Genomic DNA, 24,976 nt, shown 5'->3' on the forward strand with positions numbered 1-24,976 from the left:
TCGATGGATTATTTGATAGCTGCAGCCCTCTTTTGTAAATAAAATGATCAAATTAGTGCCTCACTCGAGGCTGTAGAGATGGTTAGTGTATTGCTTCTAACTAAAGTATACGGTATAATATTTCATTTTGACGTGAGCTCTTTATCTGCGTATTAAAATCCAGTTGATATCTGTCCACCGGGGATTAAAGCGAGCTGCAGCAGCACGATCTGCTCTGACACACCTTTTAACTTGAGGTTCAGATATTAAACAGACGATCTGCAGAAGAACAACACGTGTACGGACAGGCAGCTGGGTGTGAAACAAAGGAGCTGAGGATATTAGCTGTTCAAAGGATTTGGGTAACAGGATATTTTCCTGTTGAACCCTTTGAACCATCGACAGATGATGTATCTGATAGAAAGGTTTTTCTGCCGAGCAAACTCAGCATCCTCCTACTTTTATTATTTGTTTTTATTGAAAGGAGCTGCTATATAAAGATTATAGTTATTATCTGCAGTTACCATGAAACATCTCTGGCTCAAATGTTGTTTCCACTCACACCTGGTTAACCCACTAATGCTGACGTACTCAATCTGAACATCTTTCACCCTTTCGGTTTAAAGAATCAGCTCCAACGAGATTACTGCGTTATTAAATTCATTTCAATTCAAATCTTTAATCTTTTCCTTGATGAAACAAAGCATCAGTAGCCTGTAGGAACAGATTTTGTTGGTTTAAGTGATAAAGACAGAAGCTTCCGCGTCCTCCTCTCACCCTGACACTCACTCGTTCGTTCGTTCGTGACGACTGACCTGCAACACAACACCAGTGAAGTCACACAACCGTGCAAACTTCCCTGGAAGCTGACGCCTCTATTTCCTACCGTGAACATCATCCTGGAAGTGTTTCGGGCGGTCCGACAGCGGTCCGTTGAGTGAAACAGTTCTGGTTCTCTCCCGACAACAAGATAAAAGGGTTTTTATAAACTACTTTTCTTACCTGTACACAACATTTCTATCTTGGTGAGGTTCATCTGTAGAGACTCGTTGATCCACACCAACATGTCGTGGCGACTTAAGTTGTCGCTGGTCACTGAGGTTGAGTAAACGTTCACAGCCATTGTCGGTCGACTGCTGACACAGAGGAGAGGAGACAAACAAACACTATTATTATTATTATTTAGCATTTTTTAATATAAACTGGTTTGTAAATGCGGCTAAATTTCAGTTTTGGTGGAAAATAAATTGGGTCACCAGGTGGTCGGTGAATAACGTGGCAGCTCACAACTCTACGGCGCTTTCTACACAACGTTTGTCTTTGTTTTCATTATCGATTAATCTGCAGAGTTTCTTTCTCAATTGCTCACCTGATCTGTAAAACTTCAGATAACAAAAGGCACAAAAAGACCCCAAAACCATCAGATAAATATCACAGAAGACAGTTCGAAAAGCTGGAACCAGTGGATTATTGGTTTAAATAATTGCTGAATAAGTCGAGGTAACATAATAAAACAATACACAAGGATTTAAGATTTACTGTAATCTCATCACATGGAGAAACAGTCTGAACCGCTGATTCTGGCCGACGCCTCACTTTGGATTTGCCTGAAGTTAGAAAGCGTCAAACAAAACCGAGCAGTGGGAAAGAAACACTGGCGGGCACCAATCAATCAATCAATCAATCAATCGGAGACAACACTGAAGGCACACCCACATATGAACAATACTTTATTATGAGCTCTCCAGTTTTTAGCTCTCTTATTATTAATTATTATTATCTTAAATGCAATAATTAAATTTAATTTAACTGCTAATTTCTGCTTAATGTCACTTATCAATTGTTTAACAACACTATATATATATATAAAAATATAAATAAACAAATAAATACAGTTCTCTACATTTATCTTATTTGATTTCCTTTACCCTGAATTTTCTCTTTTTTTTTAAATGTTTATTCTTATATATCTCTACTTTCTATATATATAGCAAAGAGTTTATTTATATTGTTTATCTTGTACTGTATTTTTTTTTTTTATACCTCTTTATTTTTCTACACTGTTTCAATACACTGGATCAATAAAGAGAAGTCTAAGTCTAATCTCAGGTCGTGTAGAAATACGACTAAATTAAAGTAAGAAGAAAACAAGTGACTGATCATGTGCGCACTATAATCGTTTATATAAATATATAATGTGACTCTTTAAAAAGGTCTTTACAGTACGAACTCTCATCTACAGTCAGACCGGCCCAGTTATTTCCTCAGCAGCTGAAAGTAATAGCTGGGGGGGGGCTTCACTTTATATGTAGTCAACTATTGTATTTGGACGCACAAAATCTGATACTGGTGGAGGACTCCACATCTAAACGAGAGATTATTCTGTCATGTGTTAGTGAAGATATTCTGTCATATGAGTAGCCTATTCATGAAATTAAAGTCTTACCTGCTTCTTTAAATGCCAACTAATGATTTCTGCATGAGCTTTATTTATGGTTTTTCTGTTTTACACGGTTGTAAATTTAGTCTATTGTAGTTAAAAAAAACACGAAACACATCTCGTCTGCCTCTTTATTTCTTTTATGACATCAATATTTCTTCAAATATGTGTGTTTATTTATGAGATAAATTCATGTAAATAGGGAATATTGTGGAGCATTTACTTTCAAGTAAATTCACAGGTTTGTTCTTACTCAACTCATAAATCCTCAGATCTTTATCCTCTTATATTTCTTACATATGTTTTATGGGTACCAGATTTTCCCCATTTGGCAAAAAGGTGTTTCTCTGTTAAATGTTACAAAAGATGCTTAAAAGACAATTTAATTGCAGTAACACACAATTTAAATGTTTTGCTTTTATTGATATTATAGCTATTGCCATTATTGTTATATGTTTTTGTCTCATTATTAGCTTGCCATCACTTTTAATCTTTCTGTATTCTGTGTTTTTTTTTTAAACCTAGGTTTTCTGCCTCTTCCTGCATTTGTTAAAATAAATGTGGAAATTAAATACAACTAAAATATCTAAAAATAATTAATTTCAAATTAAGCTCTTAGGTTTTTTATTTTTTTTCAATTTAATAAATTTTAAAGATTTATATATGTATGAAAAAATAAAAAATAATAAAGTAGATTGTGAACAATTAAAACAACGTTTAGTTTGAGCTCCACTAACCGACGTTACTTTCAGTTATTAACCGTTAGCTCAACGCAACAGGGCCGTTGGGGGAACTTGAAAAGCTAACGGTTAACGGCAGTTAGCCCAACTGACAAGCCACTCGGGTTAGCTCCATATATATATATATATATATATACATAGCTTAGCTTAGCTTGTGAGCAGCTAACTACCACTGTCACTGGCTAACCGCCGGCTAACGTGAGCTCCTCCCGCCGACACCGAGACTCTTCCCCCGGCCTGAAATCCACCACAGCGCCTTGTTAGCTTCAGTTAGCTCCTCGCCTGTTAGTGCGACACACTGCGCTCGGCGGTTGGGAGTTCGAAGGGCGGCCGTTTTAGCCCGCGGTTCGTCTAACGGTTACCGAACAGAACGCCTCACCCCGGGTTCGTTACCACGCGGGGGGGGGAGAGGGAGGGAGGGGTCAAACGGTCCCGGTTCTGCTCCTGCTAGTCACGGGCTCAGCTAACGTCGCGGCTAACGGCGCTTTTAGCTGCCTCCCTTCAACCAGCCGCCGTCTCACATGCCGGCGAATAAACGCTAAATGCCCCCGTGCTTCAGCCCCCGTTGGACCTACCTTGAGTGGATTGACTTTCACAGTTCTCGGAGGCGATGATTGTGTTATTTTTCTCTGCTGTCACTCTCCGTCATATGAAGCCTATCTGTGATCGTTTCGACGTTATTTGCCTTCTTCTGCTTTTTTTTTTTTTTCTTCTTGGCACTTCACGTTCACTCTACCGGCAGCGGAAGAACCGATTTCATGACGTCAGGACGTAAAGGGTAACGCCTAAACGTAACGTGACGTGACGTGACGTAACGTAACGACGAGACCCTTGGATAGGACGCTGGAGACGTGATGTGGTCATTGTTCAAATATCTTTAATAAAACATGTATTAATAAACACTTTCATAATGCAGTGAACTATATTTATATATTCATAATAAAATATATAATAATATATGAATATTCTAATACATCTATTTTGATGAAGATGAAAGAGGTTTTCATTTAAAATGTTAGATGTAGTTACATAGATAATATCATATAAAGCATATTCTGCTCGGTTTAACTTAATATTTAGTATTCGGTTGATTTCTCTGGTCTAAACGAGCAGACGCATTTTTACTTGTTTCTCCATTATTTGCAATTCAGTTCAATTACATTTTTAATTTCAGTTTTATTTGTTTTATTGTATTATCTCATGACACTTTTCGTACAGAGCAGTGCACACAGAACAAGTGTACAAAAGTATTTTATTAATTTATGATAAGCCTTTTTCGCTTGGGAACTAAACTGTGGCTTATAATATTGACAATATTGATTGTGTTTCTAATGAATATTTGCAGGAAGCTTGCTCACAGCCATGCAGACGATCCCTTTGTGCCACAAAGGGATCGTCTGCATGGCTGTAGGCAGGATTTTAGATGTATGGAGATCTAATAATAAATAAATGAGACATCCTGAGTTATGTATTTTTACATTTATTCAGTTAATCAAGTATTTTCTGTAAAAAATTATTCTCACACATGAAGATCTAACGTCTGTTTCAAAGTTCTGGTATGGGAAAGGACTGAACCTTCATGTAATTATTTTTTTTCACCTAAAATTAGATATATAATGAGCCTAAAACTACTATTCTCCTATAGATTTGCAAAGAGGAATTGCCCTCTGTGTACTCAATGGTAGCTCCAACCATGTCTGTGATTAAATACTAATTATAAACCCCAACAAGAGATAACCAATATCAGCTATGGGACTCAATGAAATGAAGATCTCGGACATCGTTGTGAGACTTCTTTTATTAATCTTGTTAACAGTCCCAATTAAAATCTGTCATACAATCACTTGCAATGACGAGAACACAGCGCACCGTTCTGTGTTCAAACATTTAAACATGTAAAAATATTGTGTCACTCATTATAAAAAAACTATCAATAAAAAGAGACAGTATCTGGTTCAGTACAGAGATGATGATCAATAGTACAGACTTCAGTTTCCATTCTACGTTGTCATTCATACCTTCATACCTCTGAATTCAGTCCACTGCTGTTAATGTGCAAAATTACTTTACAGCAGTTCAGTTAAACCCCGTCACCCACTAACAGTTCTCAAAATGTTCCTGATACAATCAGCAGTCAGAATAATCACAGTACTTATTCATATTTACAATTATCAGTTAATCTGGCCACATGCCTCAAACAACAAGGATTATTTATCACAAATAAAAAAGTATAATAAAAGTTAAAGGTCCAGTGTGAAACATTTAGTAGGCTCTATTGCATATAATATTCATAGGTGTGTTTTCATTACTGTATAATCACCTGAATATATTAGTGTTGTGTTTTTGTTACCCCAGAATGAGATTTTATCTACAGAGGGAGCGGGTCCTCTGTTACAGAGGCCGCCATATTGAACCGCCATGTTTCTACAGTAGCCCAGAACGGACAAAACAAACACCGGCTGCACCAGTTTCTCCTACAAACTTTACAGCTGTTACACACTGGACCTTTAAATTAACTTCCCTTTGACAAAGAAAATAAACTTGTAATACTACTTTTTCAACAACAAATTGAATAAAAACAGATCTTCCATGGCGTGAAGACACTGAATGATGAACTCCAAGTAATGACGTTATAATAGGTAATGAATGAAATGAACATTCACTGTTTCTTAAACACAATACAGATTATTACTAAGCAGCAGGTAACTGTAACCATCAGTATGTCTTTGTTACCATTAGCACCACAGCATCATAGAGGTCATCAGCATTTAGTTGGTGTCAACACCAATGCAGCAATAAAAACCAATACAATTCATTGAATCTTCCCAAACACACATAATACAAGATACACTCAGTTATTTTATGCTTCCCTAAGTTTAACACAGCAGAATATACAAAGATAAAACCAAAGGATGAAGTTAAAAACTGATCAAACTGTGGATGATACGCAAACTTCTAAATCTTAAATACTTGAATACTTTTATCAACACTAACAACTCAGTTGTGATACAGGAAACAGAGGAGAAGAGCAATGTTGGTACAGAATATAATATGTTTTACATTTACAGTAGATGTTAATTTAATGAAGTCTTTGTTTCTCCTGGAAACAAGAAACAGGATTCAAATATCATAGTAAAGCAGCGAGACAGCTCTCAGTTCAATATGATTAACATGTTGCAACCATATCTACAAGAGAAGGCTCACAGACTTCTAGTGAAAAGGTAATAATATATTAGCCTTCAGGACATTCTGCCCCTAGGTTGTTTTTAGCCTTCCCAGTTCAAATGAGGCTAGTAGCACCACCCGACTCAGATTTAGCTGTTCAATACGAACATTATTATACTCAAACAGAGACATACACAAGACAGCTGCGTAGTAGTTCTGTCTATCCTACTACTAGTCTACATTCTCCACGCGCAGTAGATCAGCTGCCGGAAGCCTCGTAGCGTAAGTGGCTGCGTGGAAAGTCCTCACAGTCAGAACAACAAGTCCACACAGAGACCTTCGTGTACTCAGTCTAATTCCAGACGCACGTTTTAAAGCCTTTCTTTGTTAACTGTGATGTGAAAATATGAGATTTCCACACAGTGAAAGAAAGTGTATGTCCACCACGGAGCGTCTCCCCTGCAGAGCTGCTGACAGCGCTACCGAACGGAGAGCACATTGATTAAATTGGAAGAACCATCCGTCCATCATCATTGCTGCTGTTCTTTGTTCTTCTTTTAATGAAGAAATATTCTCCAGTTCTCATATAACTGATATCTACACTAACCTCTATGCACCCACCACACTACTGCCAGTACGTCCTCAGAGGACGCTGACTGGTATAGCACCATGGTATCACAGTCTGGTTCAAAAGTGGTTTAGCTGACTTCACTGACAGTTATCACCGGAGCAAAGAGTAAAGTGACGGAGCAGCCAAACAGTTTGTTTTGTGGTCATTTTGAGACTTGGTTTGTAAAGTGCAGAGATTCGACTGACTAAATGTGTCAGGTTCACTTGGGGTCTCCTCGATTGATGACTCAAATCATCAACTTTTAGAGGGAAGCCCTGAGTAGCAACACTGACAGTCACTGAGCATTTGGGGGAGGAAAGGAAGGACTGGGAGTGTCTGTGAACTCCAGAAGGTGGTTCGGAGGTTCAGGAGGAAATACCAAGAACTGGAGGTAGACGGAGAGCAGCTAAAGCAGAGTCTGTTGTGTACACAAACTGTAACACGATGCAAGAGAATCGAGTGCATAGCGGGTAAAATGGCCCTGTGGCAGAGATCTACAAAAGCCTGATTGTGAGCTAGCTTTGTGAAAGTAGTACATATATGCATAGACCAGTTATGCTCCATCTTGTTCTTATAAAACACGTGGTGGGGAAAAAAACCCTTCAAAACACACAAACACGTCACTATGCAAAACATCACAGACCTCCGATATCTCAGTTGATGCAGTTGTGGAGTGGCAGGGGAGGACAGGGAGGTGGAGGTCATACAGGCAGCTGCTCACAGGCAAAATAGTCCTTCAGAGGAGCGAAGAGGTGACGGATGACCGGCACACTCCATGCCTTCCCCAGCACCTTCTGCCTCTGCTGCCGGTTCATGTTCCTCACGTCGGTGTAATGTTTGGGGAAACCAAAGATCCTGGTGGACCACAAGGAAGAAGGCACACAAGTGTTAGCGTAAGTCTCAGTTCAGAGCTGCAACATTGATCGATGAGTCTCTCTGGTTACAGCTTCTTGCTGGTTTTTGATCTGAATATTGTCAGATTTTGGACAGTTGGTTGAACAAAACAAGATATTTAAAGTTGCTTAAGCTCTGTAGTGGATATTTTTCACTGTTTTCTGATGTTATAACCAATATTAGCGATGTCTTAGTCTCTCTATAGGACAGGGTTCATCAACCTTTATTATCAAAACAGTTATTTTTGGCCCAAAACAATATATATCTGGAACAGCAAACCATATAATGTTATTATACCAACACCAATAGATGAAAATGTTAAAAAATAACCGTTCCACCGTTTTCCATATTATATTTTGTTAAAGCCACAGGGCAACTGTCCAGTGTAAAAGCATCATGTCTGTTTCCAAAGCTCTCTCTTCTCTGGCTAACAATTAGTGGTGTACGACAATATTGATACACATACGAGTATTGCAATATTATTTTTTGTGATTTAATTTATATCACTATACTTACAGTATCACAATATATTTAACTGTAAGCCCTGTATTGTGACGTATGTTTCATATTGCCAGATTTCTGTCCATACACAGCCCTACTAACAATAAAAGGGTTAGTTCATGGTCTAACTCATTGACCAGAGTTAACAGAGTCAACACACAAAACCGGCTAAGCAGTGAGCCTGTAAATACTGCAGACATTTAACACACACACACACAAGTATCACAATTCCTACCTTTCCAGTTCAGTGATCCAGAGGTTGTCCTCTTTGCCGTTCTCGAGGACAGGCAGCTGAGAGACACCTTTGCCTTGCTTCAGAGAGTTTGGATTGGTGGTGATCGTCCTCACCTTGGTGACCTGGAACCAAAACAATTTAAGTTACCTTAATTAATCACAATTGTTAAAAAATAAAATACATTAATTTTTTAAAATAGAGACTGCAGACACAAAATAACTGAATAAAACGGACCCTGGCCTCTCTACCGATCTCTAAACAGTCCTGGAGGGTCAGCTTGTCCTTCTGGGAGGCGATAATGGGCCTGAAGGGAGATAAACAGCCAACAGACTTCAGTTATACATTTTAAAAACAAAACAAAGTGCTTTAGAAGATAAAAGAAAGAAAAAAAAAGGGTTTTAGGAGACAGAGAAAACAATATATAAAAGCAAAAAGAAAGATGATACCTCTACTGCTACAGGACACTAATATTATTAATAATATAATCCTATTAATACTACTATTATTTATAATATCCTTGTAATTGAGGATTAATTGATGTTACCTGCTCATCCCTGGGATGTTTCCCCAGAAGTAACGACCTCTGTGGGCAGGGCTAACTTTGACTGCATTCACCAGCACCGGGTTGCACTGTCGAAGAATCACATCACAACAACAGTCATTCTCTTGAGTCTGGAAAATGTTACTTAAGAGGAAGAAACAGCAGTGTAATGAGGAAGGAAGGAAGAGAGGAGATGGACCTTTATTGATGCCCAGAGGGAGAACAAGGACGAAAGACAGTCCAGATAAATAGAGAAAAGTAAAAAAAGAAAGACCTTTTTGTATATAAAAATAATTATTATAGTATTAATATTAGTGTATTCAAGTGAAGTGTTATGGTGGTGTGATGAGTAGCAGCAAAGTCAGCAAAGTTACATATAAGAGTAATATACCATCTACTATACCAGCATCTGTATTAATATATTAATATAATAGAAAAATGACATAATATAGTACAATATATTATAATATGGGATATAAAATAAGTCTACGGTGAAATATAGTAATGTAATATAACATAAACTTTATGTGTAGTAAGACGAGGTGAGCACTCAAGATAAAAGAATCCAGCAGAAACCAAACAGCAGTGGATGTGACGAACCTCGAGGAAGCGGCAGATGTTGACTTTATCATGCGTGTTCATGAAGACCACGTTCTCAAACAGCCAGAAGAACGGTCTGGGGTCTTCCTCTTTGGGCTTCAGCAGCTGAAGGATGCGGAAGTACTCAAAGAACAGCCTGCCAGTGCCCTCTGTCGGAGAGAGGAGGGAATTACAGCAAAGAACAAAAGGCCCCTGTCTCTTATCTGATCTCATCGTCATTATTAAATCAGGTTTCCAACTACAGATTATTTCCTATTGGTTCTTTTATTTGATCAACTGATTATTCTTTAAGTCTACAAAAAGTTTTCAATCTACAAATATGTGAAAGTAGCACCTTTCCACACAGAATTATATCAATCATTTGTTTGATTGATTGATTTAAAGTGGTTACATACCGTAGAGGCCTTTTCTTAATGGGTTGACGATGGAGAGGTCATTACAGGGGCTGCCACCAATCAGCAAATCAAACGGACCCCACTGCTCGAGCTGGATGGTCAAAGAGGGACAATGAGCTGGTTTATTCAGTGTTGAGCTAACTGTCATTTCAGTTCCATCACTGGAGCTGTAAGGCATCTTCCAATGACTCACAACAGATAAATAAAGTAAATAAAAGGATTGAAATAGGCAGTGTGAGAGAACGTACGAGCTCCTCTGTGATTAACCGGGCGTCACCAACGGGAATGATCTTCCCATCGTGGTTGACGGTTGCCACGGCAATTGAATCCTCGCAAACCTCCGAGGCAACATATTTTTCTACTTTGAAGCCGAGATCCTTCAGCACCAGGTAACCTGAAAGAAAATACCAACAGACACACACAGAGGCTGTGAACGTCTTGACATCAAATATACTGTGGAATCAGAATTAGAGATGTTAGGTTACAGAAGTTTAGAGGAGCAGAAAAGTACTAATGCTAAGAGCACCAAAAAAAACACGTAATGGAAACTCTGTGCTCACCTGTTGCTATGCCATCGAACAGCGAGAGAACTCGGATTGGTCTGCGCAGGTTGGCACGGATGGACGGGTAAACACGGTGCGGCTCCTACAAAGTAAAAAGGTCAAAACTATGTAATAATACTGTTTGTGTGACTCCTCATTAATGGGAACAAATAAAGAAATAAAGAACTTAAAAGATTAAAAGTAAGAGCAATTTGTGTATTTAATCATTTCTTTCAACTAATTTTGTCCCTTATTTGTGACATTTTCTCTAAATTACTGTAAAGTGCATTAAGTTTATATAACATTATATTTTGTCGTGTTTTATATGTATTATATTCTGGGTTAAAGTGTTTAAAAAAGATGAAAGCTGAAACTATTTGTCAATTAATCAATCAGCAGAAAAATTAATCAAATGAATTATAAGTGTCTGCCATAAAGCAAATAAATGTATAGTAATATGTAATCCAACACTGCTAACAGTGTAATTATTACTAAGAATGTAAATCACGCACAGTTGATCCTGATGTTGCGTTAGTAAAGGAATATTTACTCATTTAACGTGTGTAATACTTCAGTTGGTTCAGAGAGCCACAAAACGATTCGTATGGGTTGATCACTCACAAACTCCATGCCGCTGTTGTTGGCGAATAATTCCTGCACACGAATGCTCCAGTCCACTCTGGGAATCAGAGCACCGTGGGGTCGATGGGGCTGACACATGTAGCAGATCCACGGGTCCAACTCCTTCAAGGAATCAAACGTCCCCTGGCCGATGAGGATGTTCAGACAGTCCCCACAATAAGATCTGCAAATGAGGAGGAAGAGGAAAGACGATCCATCAAATGGGGAAAAAATTCTGCCTCTACTTGTTACCTTTCCTTAAAAAGCTAGAATGCAACAGAGGAGTAGATGAAGAGGCCGACCTGCAGCAGCTATCGTTGCCACACAGTATGACCTCCATCCCATAGCAGCAGATGGTACAGTAGGACTGATATCCATCTTCATCATAGCGAAACAGAGTTTCTGTAAAGTTATCCTACAGGAGAGACAGACAGCACCGCCAGGAAAGTTAGCACAGGAGGAGGAAGAAGAACAGTGTTTAATACTTGAGTTCCAGGTTTCACACATTTAAACACACATTCACAGTGTGCTGAGAAACCCTTACTGTTGGTTCACTGCTGCTTGTAAGAGAAAGAGAAGTTGATGATTCCATACTTTACACTTCAAGCAGAGGCTTCCTTTGAATAGAGGGTGGAATATCTCGACGCTTTCAGTCCCGCAACACAAACAGAAGCCTGCAGACACAGACGAGGAACAAACGTGTGAGGAAGTGCTTTACATATAACAGTACGCTTATTATGTACCAGTACTCGTGTAAAAACTGAAGGAGAGATTCACTGGAGTCTTACAGTGCTGTGAGGTGTGATGTGAGTTGTTACGAATAAAAAGGGAACAGATTTAGATTTAGATTTGATTCAGATTTAAAAGAAAATACACTCACCGTCAATGTTGAGTTTCTTGGCCATGATCATCTGGATGGTCTTCTCTGCAAGAAAAGAAACGAAATACGTTTTCATAATTTGCATTATATGTACCATAAAACGGTTATAATGTATTAAAACTATGGGAATAATAAACGCTGTGATCCTTGCAAAAGCAGATATTAAGAACCTATTATTATACTTGACCTTATAAATCATTTTAAAATACTAACTAGTAGTGTAATTAACTATTCATACATTTCAGTAATATTACAGTTAACCCCCCCATAAAGATAATTTGTTACAACTTTCGCCGTTTGTTTTGTTGCTGATTTGAAATCCAACAATCTAAATCACATTGTCCAATCACAACTGAAGATGGAAACACATTCAGCAGCTGGAAATACTCCATTACTTTGATTTTTACGATTTTTACTTTTAATGGTCGTAAAGCTGAATTTTGGGGAGAGCAGGGAGTTATTAGAAAAGTAATAACATTACTTTTGAAAAGAGTAACTATCCGAACACTGTTGAATGAATTATACCCGTTATAAACATTTTTAATGGAACAGTTTACTTTGCATAAATTCCAAGCTGGAAATGAAATCAGCTGCTTTAAGCAGATGACTCACTTCAATATCAAAGGTTTGATCTCATTACGGGCTCCGCAGGGAAAACTGCACCAGCTGGTCTTAAACTAAAACTTAATTAGAACCTATTTATAACGCATGTGTTTACAAAGTGAATATTATCACTTAATTGATTCATGTCTCATCACACAAACTAGTTCCTGCGTAGAGTCGACAGTAAATATTTGTACCTGGTAACTAACTGAGAAAGCTACTTTAAGAGTAAAGGTAATGGGATACAGTCGACATACCTGACCTGAAAATGCTGTTCATAATGTAAACCTAGGATATATTAAATGACATTTCTTATCACAGATCATCTGTGTACGCGTCCGTTTCAGACTAAATTCCAGCTTTTAGTATTGGACTTTAATTTGTTTCACTCAGTTTGGAATTAAAATATTAAAAAGTGTTCAAATTCAAACATTTTAATGATGAACTTCTGTTTGTTACCTCTGAGTGTTTGGTCCGGCTGGGTGTACATGGCGGTCGGCTCATTGATCTTGTTGTAGGATTTGGTGTAGGTCCTCTTCTTGTTCGGCACAAAGTCTGGCGACATGTCGTTATCAAATTCATCAATAAGACCGCTTTTCTTCTTCTGAACCTTCCCGGCTTTCCACCCGGCCTTAGCCTTCCCTTTCCCCTTCTCCCATCTTGCTTCCCAGTAATCTTTCTCTCCCTCCCATCCTCTCTTCCCCTGTTTCCCCATCTCTGCTGCCAATCCTCCTGTGGATTCCTTCTCCTTCGTGACTACTTCAGCGTCTTTTCCCGCGGAATCGACTGCTTCTTCCAACGCAGTCTTTCCACCGCCGTCTTTGTGGGGGGACTTCTCTGTAGAGTTGCACGACAAACTGTTCATGGAGACAGCCACGTCTCTCAGCTCAGAGTTGGCGGTATTGCTCTTGCTGCTCATCGGCTCGGAGGAGTTTACGGAGCGTCGGGGAGATTTGGCTTTCGAGAAGACGCTCTTCCTCGCCATTGGTTTCTGCTTTGTTTTAGTAACACCTGGACAGGAGACAATCATGCATGTGACCATCAGACATATTACACAACAGTAAAGTTACAATCATATGTACAATCTGTAGACAATAAACACTTTGTGAGCTGAAACCAGAACTTGCAATAATACTGAATTACTTAAATTAATCATAGTTTACTTTGTCAAGATCACAACAGGGTTACCTTCTAATAGGATGTGATGGAATGATTTCAGAGCTCTATGATGCATTTAATATACAACAGAAGCTTGGAATCAGATGTTCATACCGTTGACGGCAGCCGTTGTTGTGAGTCTATCTGGCCCCATAGGTTGAAATCCTTCCAAGGCCCAGTCTAACACCTGTTTCAGCAGCCCATCTTTGTCGGTCAGATTTGCAGAAAACTGCTTCTCACAACGTAAAGCTGCTTCCTGATAGACAACAGACACACGCGTAAGCAGGAGGAGGAGAAATATGCATCACCTATCAACACTTTTAAAAGTTCAGGTTAGATTTGTTGATGAGTCCGACATACCGGAACAATTAAGTCCTGTGTAGTTGTAGAGAGAGAGATTTGATTGGAGAGGAGAGAGAGGAAGAGAGAGAGAGGAGAGAGAGAGAGAGAGAAGAGATAGAGAGATGAGAGAAGAAGAGAGAGAGAGAGAGAGAGAGAGAGAACAACAGACCTGCAGGGACAAGAAGATGGCTTGTCTGTAGGTGACGAGGATGGCGAAGGATTTGGGACAGAAGTGCTCAGCGAAGGCAGCGAAAGGTTTCAGAGTCTCCACTGCGACCTGGAATCAGAGCCAAGAAGTCAGTGCAGAGAATGGAAATAAATATATGAGTTTAATATATACAGTAAATAAAATGTGTACTGTCTCTATGTGGATCAAGCATTCACGTACATGCATATTTACTGTAATGTATAAACTTTGTCTGACTCACCTGAGAGGACATTCTCTGTCCGTACCACTCCACCATCTTCATCCCTGGATTCTTTACCTTGCGGGGTATGATGATGCCTGGCCAGAAAGAGAAGCCGTCCAGCTTCCCCCAAACCAGCTCCCCCTTCGTACCCTGTACAACGCACACATACGAACACACAATGTGAGAGCATAAATAATACTGACTGTTTCTAACATTGACTATACAGTGAAATACATCTTTCTGAAAACTTGTCTCCCATAACTGAGACAGTTCCTTTCTGTTTTAATAATAATTAATTAATTTAATAATTAATATATAGGATCTGATCATTATTACCATTATTGATTGATGATTAATCCATTCATTGTTTCGCTTTTAATCATATGCTTCCTGCGTTTAGTTGTTTACTCTGCACTAGACTTTGATTGACAACTTATTAGTTCTACAAGTCTTATTTTTAACCCAACCGAACAGGTTCGGTGTGAAACCACTTTTTGTTTTAAGAATTATCCGAATGAAAATGTTTGAAGAGACAAATACAGCTTTAAAAATAAAAAATAAATTATGTATTTTTTAATATTATCTAGCTGGCTAAACTGAGAATTAAAAGAATTAAAATTGTGTTTAAAATATAATAAATACACTGTATTGATATAGAACGAACCAGTAACACAAATTCATGGTTCTATCACTACGTTAATCTAAACAACATTACAGTCAATCTTACCAGCTGTGGTTCTGAGTAGGTTGGTGTAATTGTTGTAACCATCCCACCATCATCATCATCATCACCAACACCACCATCATCATCGCTTATAATGTATACGGACTCTGCCGTTGGGATCCTTGGCTCTGCAGAACAGTGACAATGAGCTACTGAATCTGCTGCATTACACACTCTGGTTATTTCCTCATGCACATATGAAGGCCCGGCTCGTGTTCACTGCAGACCGGGCCTCAGGTACTATTCACAGCACTGTGAGCCTACAATAAACAATTTAAGATATTATTAATACCCTTAAGAGTAATAATATTACACATTTCTTACTTTCTGCGTTCATCAGTCTACTGGTCCGACACGTTTTGGCCTCTTCGGTGACGTCAACCACATCTGATAAAACAGAACACACATTAGTTTTTATCGTCACCTACATTTGGAACTGCTGTCCACAACAGATTGACTTCATTAGCCAGATTTATGTTAATGAAGCCGCTAACGTACACCTGGCGGTCTTACCCGAGGAATTGTCCGTGTAGTCTGAATCACTCGCACAGTGGTTGTGTCTGGTAGGAACACATCGTCTGTGTCTGACTACAGAATTGTCGCTGTCATCCGTTGTCTCCGAAGTCTCTTCATCCTCCTCTCCTTGGTTCATGCCACCATTACCTGCCCGGACAGGTCGTTTCCTTCTGAACCTCTCTGCTTTAAGTGAGGTTTTGACGGTATTCTGGCTGTCAAAAAGAGTCTTGGTGCTGCTGCACATCTTGAGACAGGAGCAAAACATACACGTAAATCTCTTTATCACGTCACAAAAAGACATAACTAGGAGATGAAAGAAGAACAGCAATGAGGATGTACAGATGTTAAAGCTGTAACTTTTTCTATTAATCTAATCAAAATTCTTATGAAAGAAAGGAGTTGTAAGAAAATGACTTCCAACAAATTATGCCTAAAATCTCTACAAAATTCAACTTGTCATATAAAAAGGATAAAGATGTCAGTTACCTTTAAACAAAACAACCTTTTAACAAAGTCCAGTGTCTAATATTTAGGAGGATCTACTGAAATACTGAAAATGAAATGAAATATTGGCAGAATGTTCATCAGTGTGTTTTCATTAGTGTATAATAACCTGAAAATTAACAATAATATCTATCTGTCTCGTTCCTCACTGCTGTGTATTGATGAATATTTAACCTGTCCAACACCAATCACTGTGGACAAAGTGAGGAAGCGCATATTGGAGGACAAATCCTGATGGTGAAATTTGGTTGGTAAACATAACCAGTCGGCCTCCTGAAAGACGTTTAACATTCACCACTCACCTTATCAAACACCTGCGTACTGTCTAGAGAGTCCGGCAGGGCCAGGAGGATCAGGAGGAACGTACGCAGGATAGAGTGCTGTCTAATGCCACGCAACATCTGTACAAACACAGGGAACTCTTGTAAAGACATCTGATATTCAACATCAGTGTTTACTGAAGCTTACTGAGCTACTGGACTACCACTTTATCTACATGAAGACACCCACCCACCCCCCCCTGTTATTGATCCATCATGTTGACGGTTTACCTTCACCCAGCAGTGACCTCCTCTTCCTTTTTTCTGTTCCTCCTTTAATGTTTTAATGGCGCTGAGGTACTCGTACGCCAGTTGGAGTGCTTCTGGAGTCCCGGTGTTACAGAGACCCAGCTGAACCCCGATCTCTGACAGCACGCATCTGGACAATCCATTTTCCTAAAAGAGAAAACACAGATATCTCAAATACCGATATACAGACGGGTAGGAAAATCTGATCGAATCAAATCAAAGAAAAACGGTTACACACAAACACTGGGGGTTAGTTCCCCTAAAGTGTTACTATTTTGTGAAACAGCCCTTTAAAGTTACACAAGTAAACTGGCAGCAAGAGTTAAGATAAACAACTTGAGCTTTAAAAAGATTATGTGGTGGCATCATCAAACTAAACAGCACACTCATGATTAAAGGAATAGAGTGAGTTAGATGAGACTAATATGAACACTTAGCTTAGCACAAAGGCTGGAAATAGAGATGGATTAGCCTGGTTCTGCCCAACAATAACTCAAACCAGAACCTCTTGAACTCACAAATTAACTTGTTACATCTTCATCTTTATTAAAACTGTACAAAACTATTTCTTGGCTGGGAGTCCAGGAAGTGACTGCCTTGTACTAAGATAAGATACGGATACTGGCGGTCATCAGAGGGACCGGAGAGGACACAAATGTAACGCTGGTAGCGATTTTGAGTCTCAATATCTCCCACAACTATTTAGTTTATTTATTTTAAAATTAAAATCAACCTATTGAAGTCAGCAACATATTAATATGTATTGCTAACAGAAATAAATCTTCTTACATTGATATTTTCAGGATGTTTCAGGACTTTGCGGATATTCCTTAGTGCTGCGTCTCCAAGATACTTGGGCATATTCCTCACTAAACTCTGTAATGCTCCTTTATAGAAGGCCGCGGCGCCCTTCAGGAAGTCACTCCTCTCCTGCTCCCCCAGATCCACAACAGCGGTGGCCCACAGAAAGTCTCTAGCACGAGAACCAATGTTCACTTCGGTTGGGGGGAGCTCGTTGTTGAGGACCTGCACGCTCCGCTTCCTGAGAAAGTGCTCGTGGACGGAGGGCCGGAGGAGACTGGTTGTGTAGGTGTGGACCAGCATGGCGGACAGTTGGAGCTCTGCGGCGACGTCTACTGTGCCGTACTGCTGCCATTCTTGTAGAGCTTGGAGGGGCTCCAAAGCCTGGGAGAGGAACAGGAACTGCAGCTTGATTTTATGATCCATCAGCTGGGCTCTGATCCAGTCAGAGGCTGCAGTCGGCCTCAGTGACTTGAAATAATCCACTAAATCCCTCCAGTTGTTGGCCATCTTCTGCACAATGTTGATGATGAATAAACAATGTCCAGAGACAGGTTTTGACGGGTCATAAGACAGTGAATTGGTAAACAGCTCCTTCAGACTGTCATTAACGGAGGTGCAGGTGGAGTAGTGACAGTGGATGACTCTGATCAGGTCAAGCAGGCCACTAAAGGAAGCCATGAGTCCAGCCTGGCATGCTCTTGCTGCTAGCCCAGGGAGGCCAGAGAGTGTTATTAACCTGGGGCAGCACGTCTGAAGCTGGGATACAAACTTCTGCCTCGCCCATAAGCTTGAAGCGTTACAGTAAAACACAGAAAGGTTGGCCAGAGGCAGCTCAAACTTCTTCAGCGTCTCAATCAGGACTCGTGCATCGCCATCTGCACTGCGCGTGCCTGGGGTAGCGCCGGTGTCCGCGTCCGCCGAGGTTTGCGGATTAACAGTGTCGACGCTCATCCGCAGAGTGTGCAGCAGCCTCACCACACTGACCCCCGAGCTCTGGTCAAAGTAGCCAATCAGAAGGACGCTAGTGGTCTGTCCTCCGCCCAGCTCCACCCCCATGTACAGGTAGAGGCAGTACGGCGTGTGCCGGCAGACCTGAATGATGTCTTTAGGGTGGGTTGGACTCAAGATGGAAGAAACTAAAGGGTCAGAACTCAGAGCGTCAACATTGCCGTCCACATTGCCACTACAGTACTTGTTGATGAACAAAAACAGAGGATCACTGCTACACTCTCGCTCTTCCGTCTTCACCGCTGCTTCGACCGGCTCCACCATGTTTATCTGTTCCTGCTCGAGCTCTTCCATCATCTCCATTTCCATTGGCTCTGCTTTCGGCTCCGTGTTCACAGCCACCTGGGCATCCTCATCCTCAGATATTAATACTATCACACTGGCCTTGGCAAGGGAAGTCTGGGGTCCGCTGCTGGACTTGCTATCCCCGCAACCTGACCCCGGATAAGCGGATGAAGACGGGATGAGATGAGACGAGACTTTGGCCTTCCTGTTCAAAATCTCCTTCACCGTTAGTGTTTTTTGTTTTTTCAGTTCTTCCGTTTTTTTCCCCGCCATCTTCACAATTATCTCTAGTTCCTGATGAGAGGCCTCTGTAATGGGAGTAAAAAAAGACATTTATTAGACATCACTGCAAGACTATTGCAGAAAGAGCCACAATGCTAACACCATTTTGATGAAATATTGACCTGGGGCATGTTTAGGTGTCACGTTATCACAGGGAAAAAATAATTTGCCTTGTGTAACTAATGTAATTCCTATCATGTGAGAACAAAACCACACATTTCTTTAAGAATCATGCCTAAAACAATTTGTGTGACACATATACAACATTTACTATGTAGGATTTTTGTGTAACAACTGCTCCCACCTGATTCAGGAACCATATTCTGTCCACCTCTGGCCTCCAAGGCATGGTACTCCCTGCCGTTGTTGTTCTTTTCAAAGAAAAGCTTGAACCAGTGCAGGAAGGTCACAGCCACTGTAGACTTGTTCTTTATCAGCGTGTCGACGGGGATGTACTGTCAAAAAAAAAAGATGTTTTTATTTACTGTGTTTCTGATGTTTTGAAAAGACTAACATGCTTCTTAAATATCGAAATAAATCACCAAACATTTGCAGAGAAAAAAAAGAAAAGGAGTTTAAGATAATTAATAATTAATAAAAAATAAACATAGAGCAGAAGCAAATACTTTTTATATAGTCAGCGTTACCAAAATATCCGGGATGAGCTTTATTAGTCGGGTTCTTAACTGTACTGAGCAGATTTTAAATGTGACGTTGTTCACCGCTTTTGTTACAATACTCACTCGGAGCACTCCAACTTTTTGGAACGCAGCTTGCAGTAAACTGTAGTTGTGGGTTGCGTCCTCCGTGCTGCTGCTTTGAAACCGGACCTTGGAAAGGTCCAGGGTCCCGGGAAAACACCAGTCCATCAGCTGGCAATAGGCGGCACCTGGATACCAAACAATAAGGGCCAGATTAACTAAGACAAAGGTAATTTACTTGACCCTCAGAAAATGTAGTGATAGTAATTCCAAAACATTAACTGCAGCCTTCGATCGTGTACTCATAAAACCATAATAGTACAGACTTTAGGTTTAATTAAAAACTGTGTAAAGCATAAACTCAAGATTGTCTGTTGAGGTTTCATTGTGACCTACCTGAGCACAGCTGCTCCAACTTGGTGAAGCGTGTCTGTAAAGTGTAATTGAGCCAAGCCAGCAGCTCATAGCGGTTTGGTGGACACGAAGACAGAACTACATTCACTGCCACATTCATCATTTCCTCTCTCCTAAAGGGATGGACCTGCACAAACACCAAGGTAAACATTACAGGAGAGTCACACAAACACAAACACTGATCCACTACTGAACAAATCAACAAATTTGTCATAGAAGTGGTATTGCTGAACATGTCAACAACAATAATAATAATAATAATAGTGTTAAAATGTAAGGAAGCGTTTAGTGCACATTGTGTTTTTAAAACAATTTGACTTCCAGGCTTTTGTCATGGACTACTAACAGCACAGAAACCAGATCTAGCTGTCTCACAAAACAACAAACAGCTCTACTTACATTTCAAAACCGTGTCTCCAACTTTAACCTACTACACAATCAAGTCACATAAAACTGCGATGTTGTTAAATTATAAACAGTTAGCTAAAGATAATGTTGTATGGATTGTTTTATTTCTACACAGGCTCGCAAAGACGACTATTGGGGCTTTTTCTGCAAAAATGCTGCATTCAGGTTGCCTCAAAATGCCGTTTATCTCAGCTTCAAAAGAGGAAAAACAAGCTAATGAACTCGGGTTTTGGCGATGTCGATGTATTTGACTCCCTTTAGTCATAATTCAAGTTGCACATGTGTTAAGAATGAGATTAAATAGCCAATTGATTGATTTCCGCTCAGATTCTTTGAAAATGACCAGGACAGCAACTACTTATCATTTATAATGGACAATATAATGTTCCCCTTGCTGGTAAACAACACCAGTAAGCAAAGAGAGTATGAAACAAATTTAACAACTGCGTTTCCAAATTAGGGTATGTAAATGAATCAACTTTTTTTTTTACGATGCTCGTTTTTACTGTGTGTAATTGAATGCAACCACACGTTAGTCTCTACACCAATCAGATTAGAGCGGGTATGCTCCTGACCAATAGAAATCCATGGAACCAGCGCCGAGGAGTTCTAGAACGTACAGCAACTGATACTGGGTCAGGTTGTACCCTGGTGTCTCAGTGACGCCCAAAAAGCCCCGCCCCCAAAAAACCGAGCTCAGATCAGCTGTAAACAGTAACAACTGACCGAAAGGGAACTTCTCACACCGTAAAGTAATAGGCGAACCCCGATCTTCAGTTGAAAGCGGCAGCGTCTAAACAATGCGCCGTAAAACAATGAACCCAGAAATCTACATTACCTAACTATGCGCTAGCCTTGACAGCTAGCTAAAGTTTAACATAAAATATAACATGACGTGCACGCGAGTTTCATAATGTTATAAATTATTCTTTGACTTCATGTAAAAAAAAAAAAAAAAACGTATCGACGCAAACGTTCGTCGCGACTCGGATCAAGCAACAAGAGTTAACCGTTTATATAAAACTTCGTCACACGCCGACGGAAGCTGGTTAGCTTACATAAAACTCCTTCCATTTCGCTAATCGACTGTATTGAGTGAACGAGTTTAGCTCAACCTGCGATAGATGAAACGAGTAGCTAACATTCGCCGGTGCGGCTAACGCTAAAACGACGCTAAGAACGCGAGCCAACGTTCTATGGAAGCACTCCAACGTTCTTTAGAACATGGCGGAATTCGAACGAGACTCGCGTAAGTTGCGTTTAACGGCCCTCGTGTTCCAGAAGTAACGCTCAGTGGGAGTTGGATTTTTTCATTATTTTTTTTTAGCATTGAGCGCACATCTTTCAAAAATATATTCGTTACGCGGTGGAGGAAACACCGTGCACTCACCCTCTCGGTTGTGGTCCTTGTGGGTGTCAGTCGACAGTTTGTCCAGCCCACCTCTGCCCCCCCCCCAACACTTTCTCCTGGCTAACGTTACCGCGCCGCTTATTCTGTATTTATTTTTTTTTAATCGGTCGTTGGCAACGTATTGTATAAAAAAAAGTAGAAATATAACGAAATTATAAGTATGCGCTCATCGATCTGATAGTGATCAGAAAATTACGTCACGTAACAGCTAACGTATATAGTTAACTAACTGATAGTGTGAATGTTTTCGTTCTGTGTTAGCACGCTGAGCTAAGTCGGCTAAGGTTAGCAAGACTTCCTGTGTCTAGCTAAACTTTAGCTTACTCAACTTTAGCTAAGCTAACGTTAGCTTTTCTGAAGGTAATACCGCCGTAATATATACTGTCGGTGGTTAATACGTTAGCCGGAGCTAAGGCTTCAGTTAAACATTTAAGTAATAATTACAGTGTTTAATTGTAGTATTTTTAATTTAAAATTAGTCGAGAACTTAAAGTTATGCCTCATCAACCCAACACACATAAAAACTTGCTATGCCAGTGATTCATAACGTTTTTCATCCTGAAATTGGCTAATTTATTTATTTTAAAGTTGGTTTGTTCTGCTTGAGCTTCACCATTTATAGACTACTTACAATAACATTGTCTATCAAATAATGTTGGTATCACTGGTAGGCCTTGGGTACTCCTGTGACATATCTCCGATTTTCTTTTGTGGGGTACCACAGGGCTCTGTACCAAGACCACTGTTTGTTTTTGTAGTTGTCTCAGTTCTTCCACATTAGAACATTAAAAAACACTAGTCCAAAGTGCAGGCATGATGATTTTGTAATTTTGAAACCAAACATTTGAACACAGTATGTCCTCACCCCAAGGACTTCATTCATTTTATATTACATGCCATATTTCATATTGTTAAAGTTTTCATCAACAGGTACTGTTATCTGGAAAAACTCTTCAGATATCAAGGTTTAACTTTGTTCACTCTAATTGTAATAAATGTATAACTGGTTGTATGTTTTGATATTTTGTTTTTACTTCACTTGTGATTTTTGCAATATATTTTACATTATTATTTACTGTTGGATTTTTTTGTGTTAATTATTTGTAAAGAGTACTGAAAACAGTTTTAGATAAATGTACCTGTTAGATGTACACTGTATACAGTCTATAGTAAATATAATATATCTATAAATCTGTAGAGCAGAAGGTAGAGAAAGCTGTTGAAAATACAAATTTTTAGATAGATAGATAGATATTTTATTTATCCCCAGGGAAATTCAAGAATCCAGTAGCACACAAAACATACAAACAAAAATCTTACCTTTATCAGCAAGTAGCCATTACATCTAATTGGATATAAATTCAAACTTTTTCCAGAGGCGAATTAAAATATGTGCTGAGAGAGAAAATGAAACAGAAAAATAGAAATGAACACATGCAGTTAACATTAAGTGTTTACGCAGGTTAATGTAAACTATGTGCAATTAAAGTGTGAGCGCTGGTCGACCAATGGACATGAAGTCACAGGCAGTTTGAGCAAGGTAGGCCAGGATGGAGTCGCGCATCGTATGCTATTGGTGCGCTCCCTCGCTTTTACTGGAGGGCTGTCTGTACAGCTCTTGGGATGGGCCAGGGGGGAAGGAAAAGAGTTGTTCAGTCTGTTGGTGGAGCCTGCGGATTGGGACAGCAAGTGCTGGGGCCCACTGAAACACCACTCCTTCCTGGTGAAGGTGTTGTGCAGGGAGGGTGGGTGGGTGCTTTCCAGTATGGGACAGCGAGTTTGTCCAGGGCCCTTCTCTCGTGCCCACTGTCACCAGAGGCGGGAGTCCAGGCTCTGTGCGCCCAGACCACTGGAGCCAGTCTCCCACCAGGTGCGTGTCCAGCGGTCGACCGGCGTCGTTCTTCTTCGCCTTGCCTGCCTTCCTCCCCAGCAAACCACAGCCATAAAAAAGGACGCTGGCCACCCACAACTGTAAAACATCTGCCAGCAGTTTTGTACAGGATGTTGAAGGGCACCCTATTCTGGTGCAGAGTATTCATATGTTTTGCTGTCCAGTCCAGCCTGTCATCCAGCTGCACTGCAGCCCCAGATATTTATAAGTTCTGATGAATACAGTGAAGTACTACTAAAACATGTAATAGCCTAGTTGAAAAGAAAAATGCCAATATTGATAAATACTGATAGAAAGCTGTTAAATGTAAAATTACCACTATTTTTTAAATCACTATGAATGAGCTATGTGATTGTCATTATTACATTTACATGTACAGTTTAGTTTTATAGTCATACGCTACTCAGAATATTTTGCACACCACTTTACTACATATTGCATATAGAGTATATATTTTTCATTATAGTCTTATATTTTCTGTTATATTTGGTAATATTCTTATTTTGTGATTCTTCATTGTACTTTTACACTACTGTACTTTATGCACTACATTCCCCAATGCTGCTGTGTCTGACTTCAATTTCTCCTACAGGGGATCAATAAAGGAATATCTTATCTATTGGAGTCATTAAAAAATAATAAGTGGATTAACCAGTAATAACAGTGATCAGCACTTACAACCTCATTGACCTTCACCTTCACCCATGAGAGGAATAATCAAACAAAAGATAAAAGCACAAATTAATTGGAATTTGACACAAGGACACACAACTGTTGTTTTTCAGCAGCCAAGCTGCGTTTTA

General features: G+C 39.8%; 1 protein-coding gene across 1 annotated transcript; it reads right to left on the bottom strand.

Annotated features, from left to right (window-relative positions):
- Positions 1–7,484: 7,484 nt before the first annotated feature.
- Positions 7,485–21,258, bottom strand: LOC118324671. The gene is made up of 26 exons (XM_035657114.1): positions 20,863–21,258; positions 20,446–20,590; positions 20,092–20,237; positions 19,653–19,803; positions 17,759–19,374; positions 16,952–17,116; positions 16,703–16,801; positions 15,894–16,140; positions 15,705–15,767; positions 15,384–15,508; positions 14,675–14,806; positions 14,416–14,523; positions 14,019–14,160; positions 13,206–13,757; positions 12,144–12,188; positions 11,858–11,937; positions 11,566–11,678; positions 11,264–11,447; positions 10,661–10,745; positions 10,349–10,494; positions 10,101–10,191; positions 9,706–9,854; positions 9,109–9,194; positions 8,799–8,868; positions 8,565–8,686; positions 7,485–7,789 (listed from the first exon to the last, which is right to left on the bottom strand). The coding sequence occupies exons 2-26, from the start codon at positions 20,564–20,566 to the stop codon at positions 7,636–7,638; spliced, it is 4,992 nt and encodes a 1,663-aa protein (XP_035513007.1). The 5' UTR covers positions 20,567–20,590; positions 20,863–21,258; the 3' UTR covers positions 7,485–7,635.
- Between the last annotated feature and the right edge of the window lie 3,718 nt (positions 21,259–24,976).

Source organism: Morone saxatilis, unplaced genomic scaffold, assembly GCF_004916995.1.
Source record: "Morone saxatilis isolate NCDOM2014 unplaced genomic scaffold, NCSU_SB_2.0 Contig15, whole genome shotgun sequence".
In the NCBI taxonomy this organism is placed as follows: Eukaryota; Metazoa; Chordata; class Actinopteri; family Moronidae; genus Morone; species Morone saxatilis.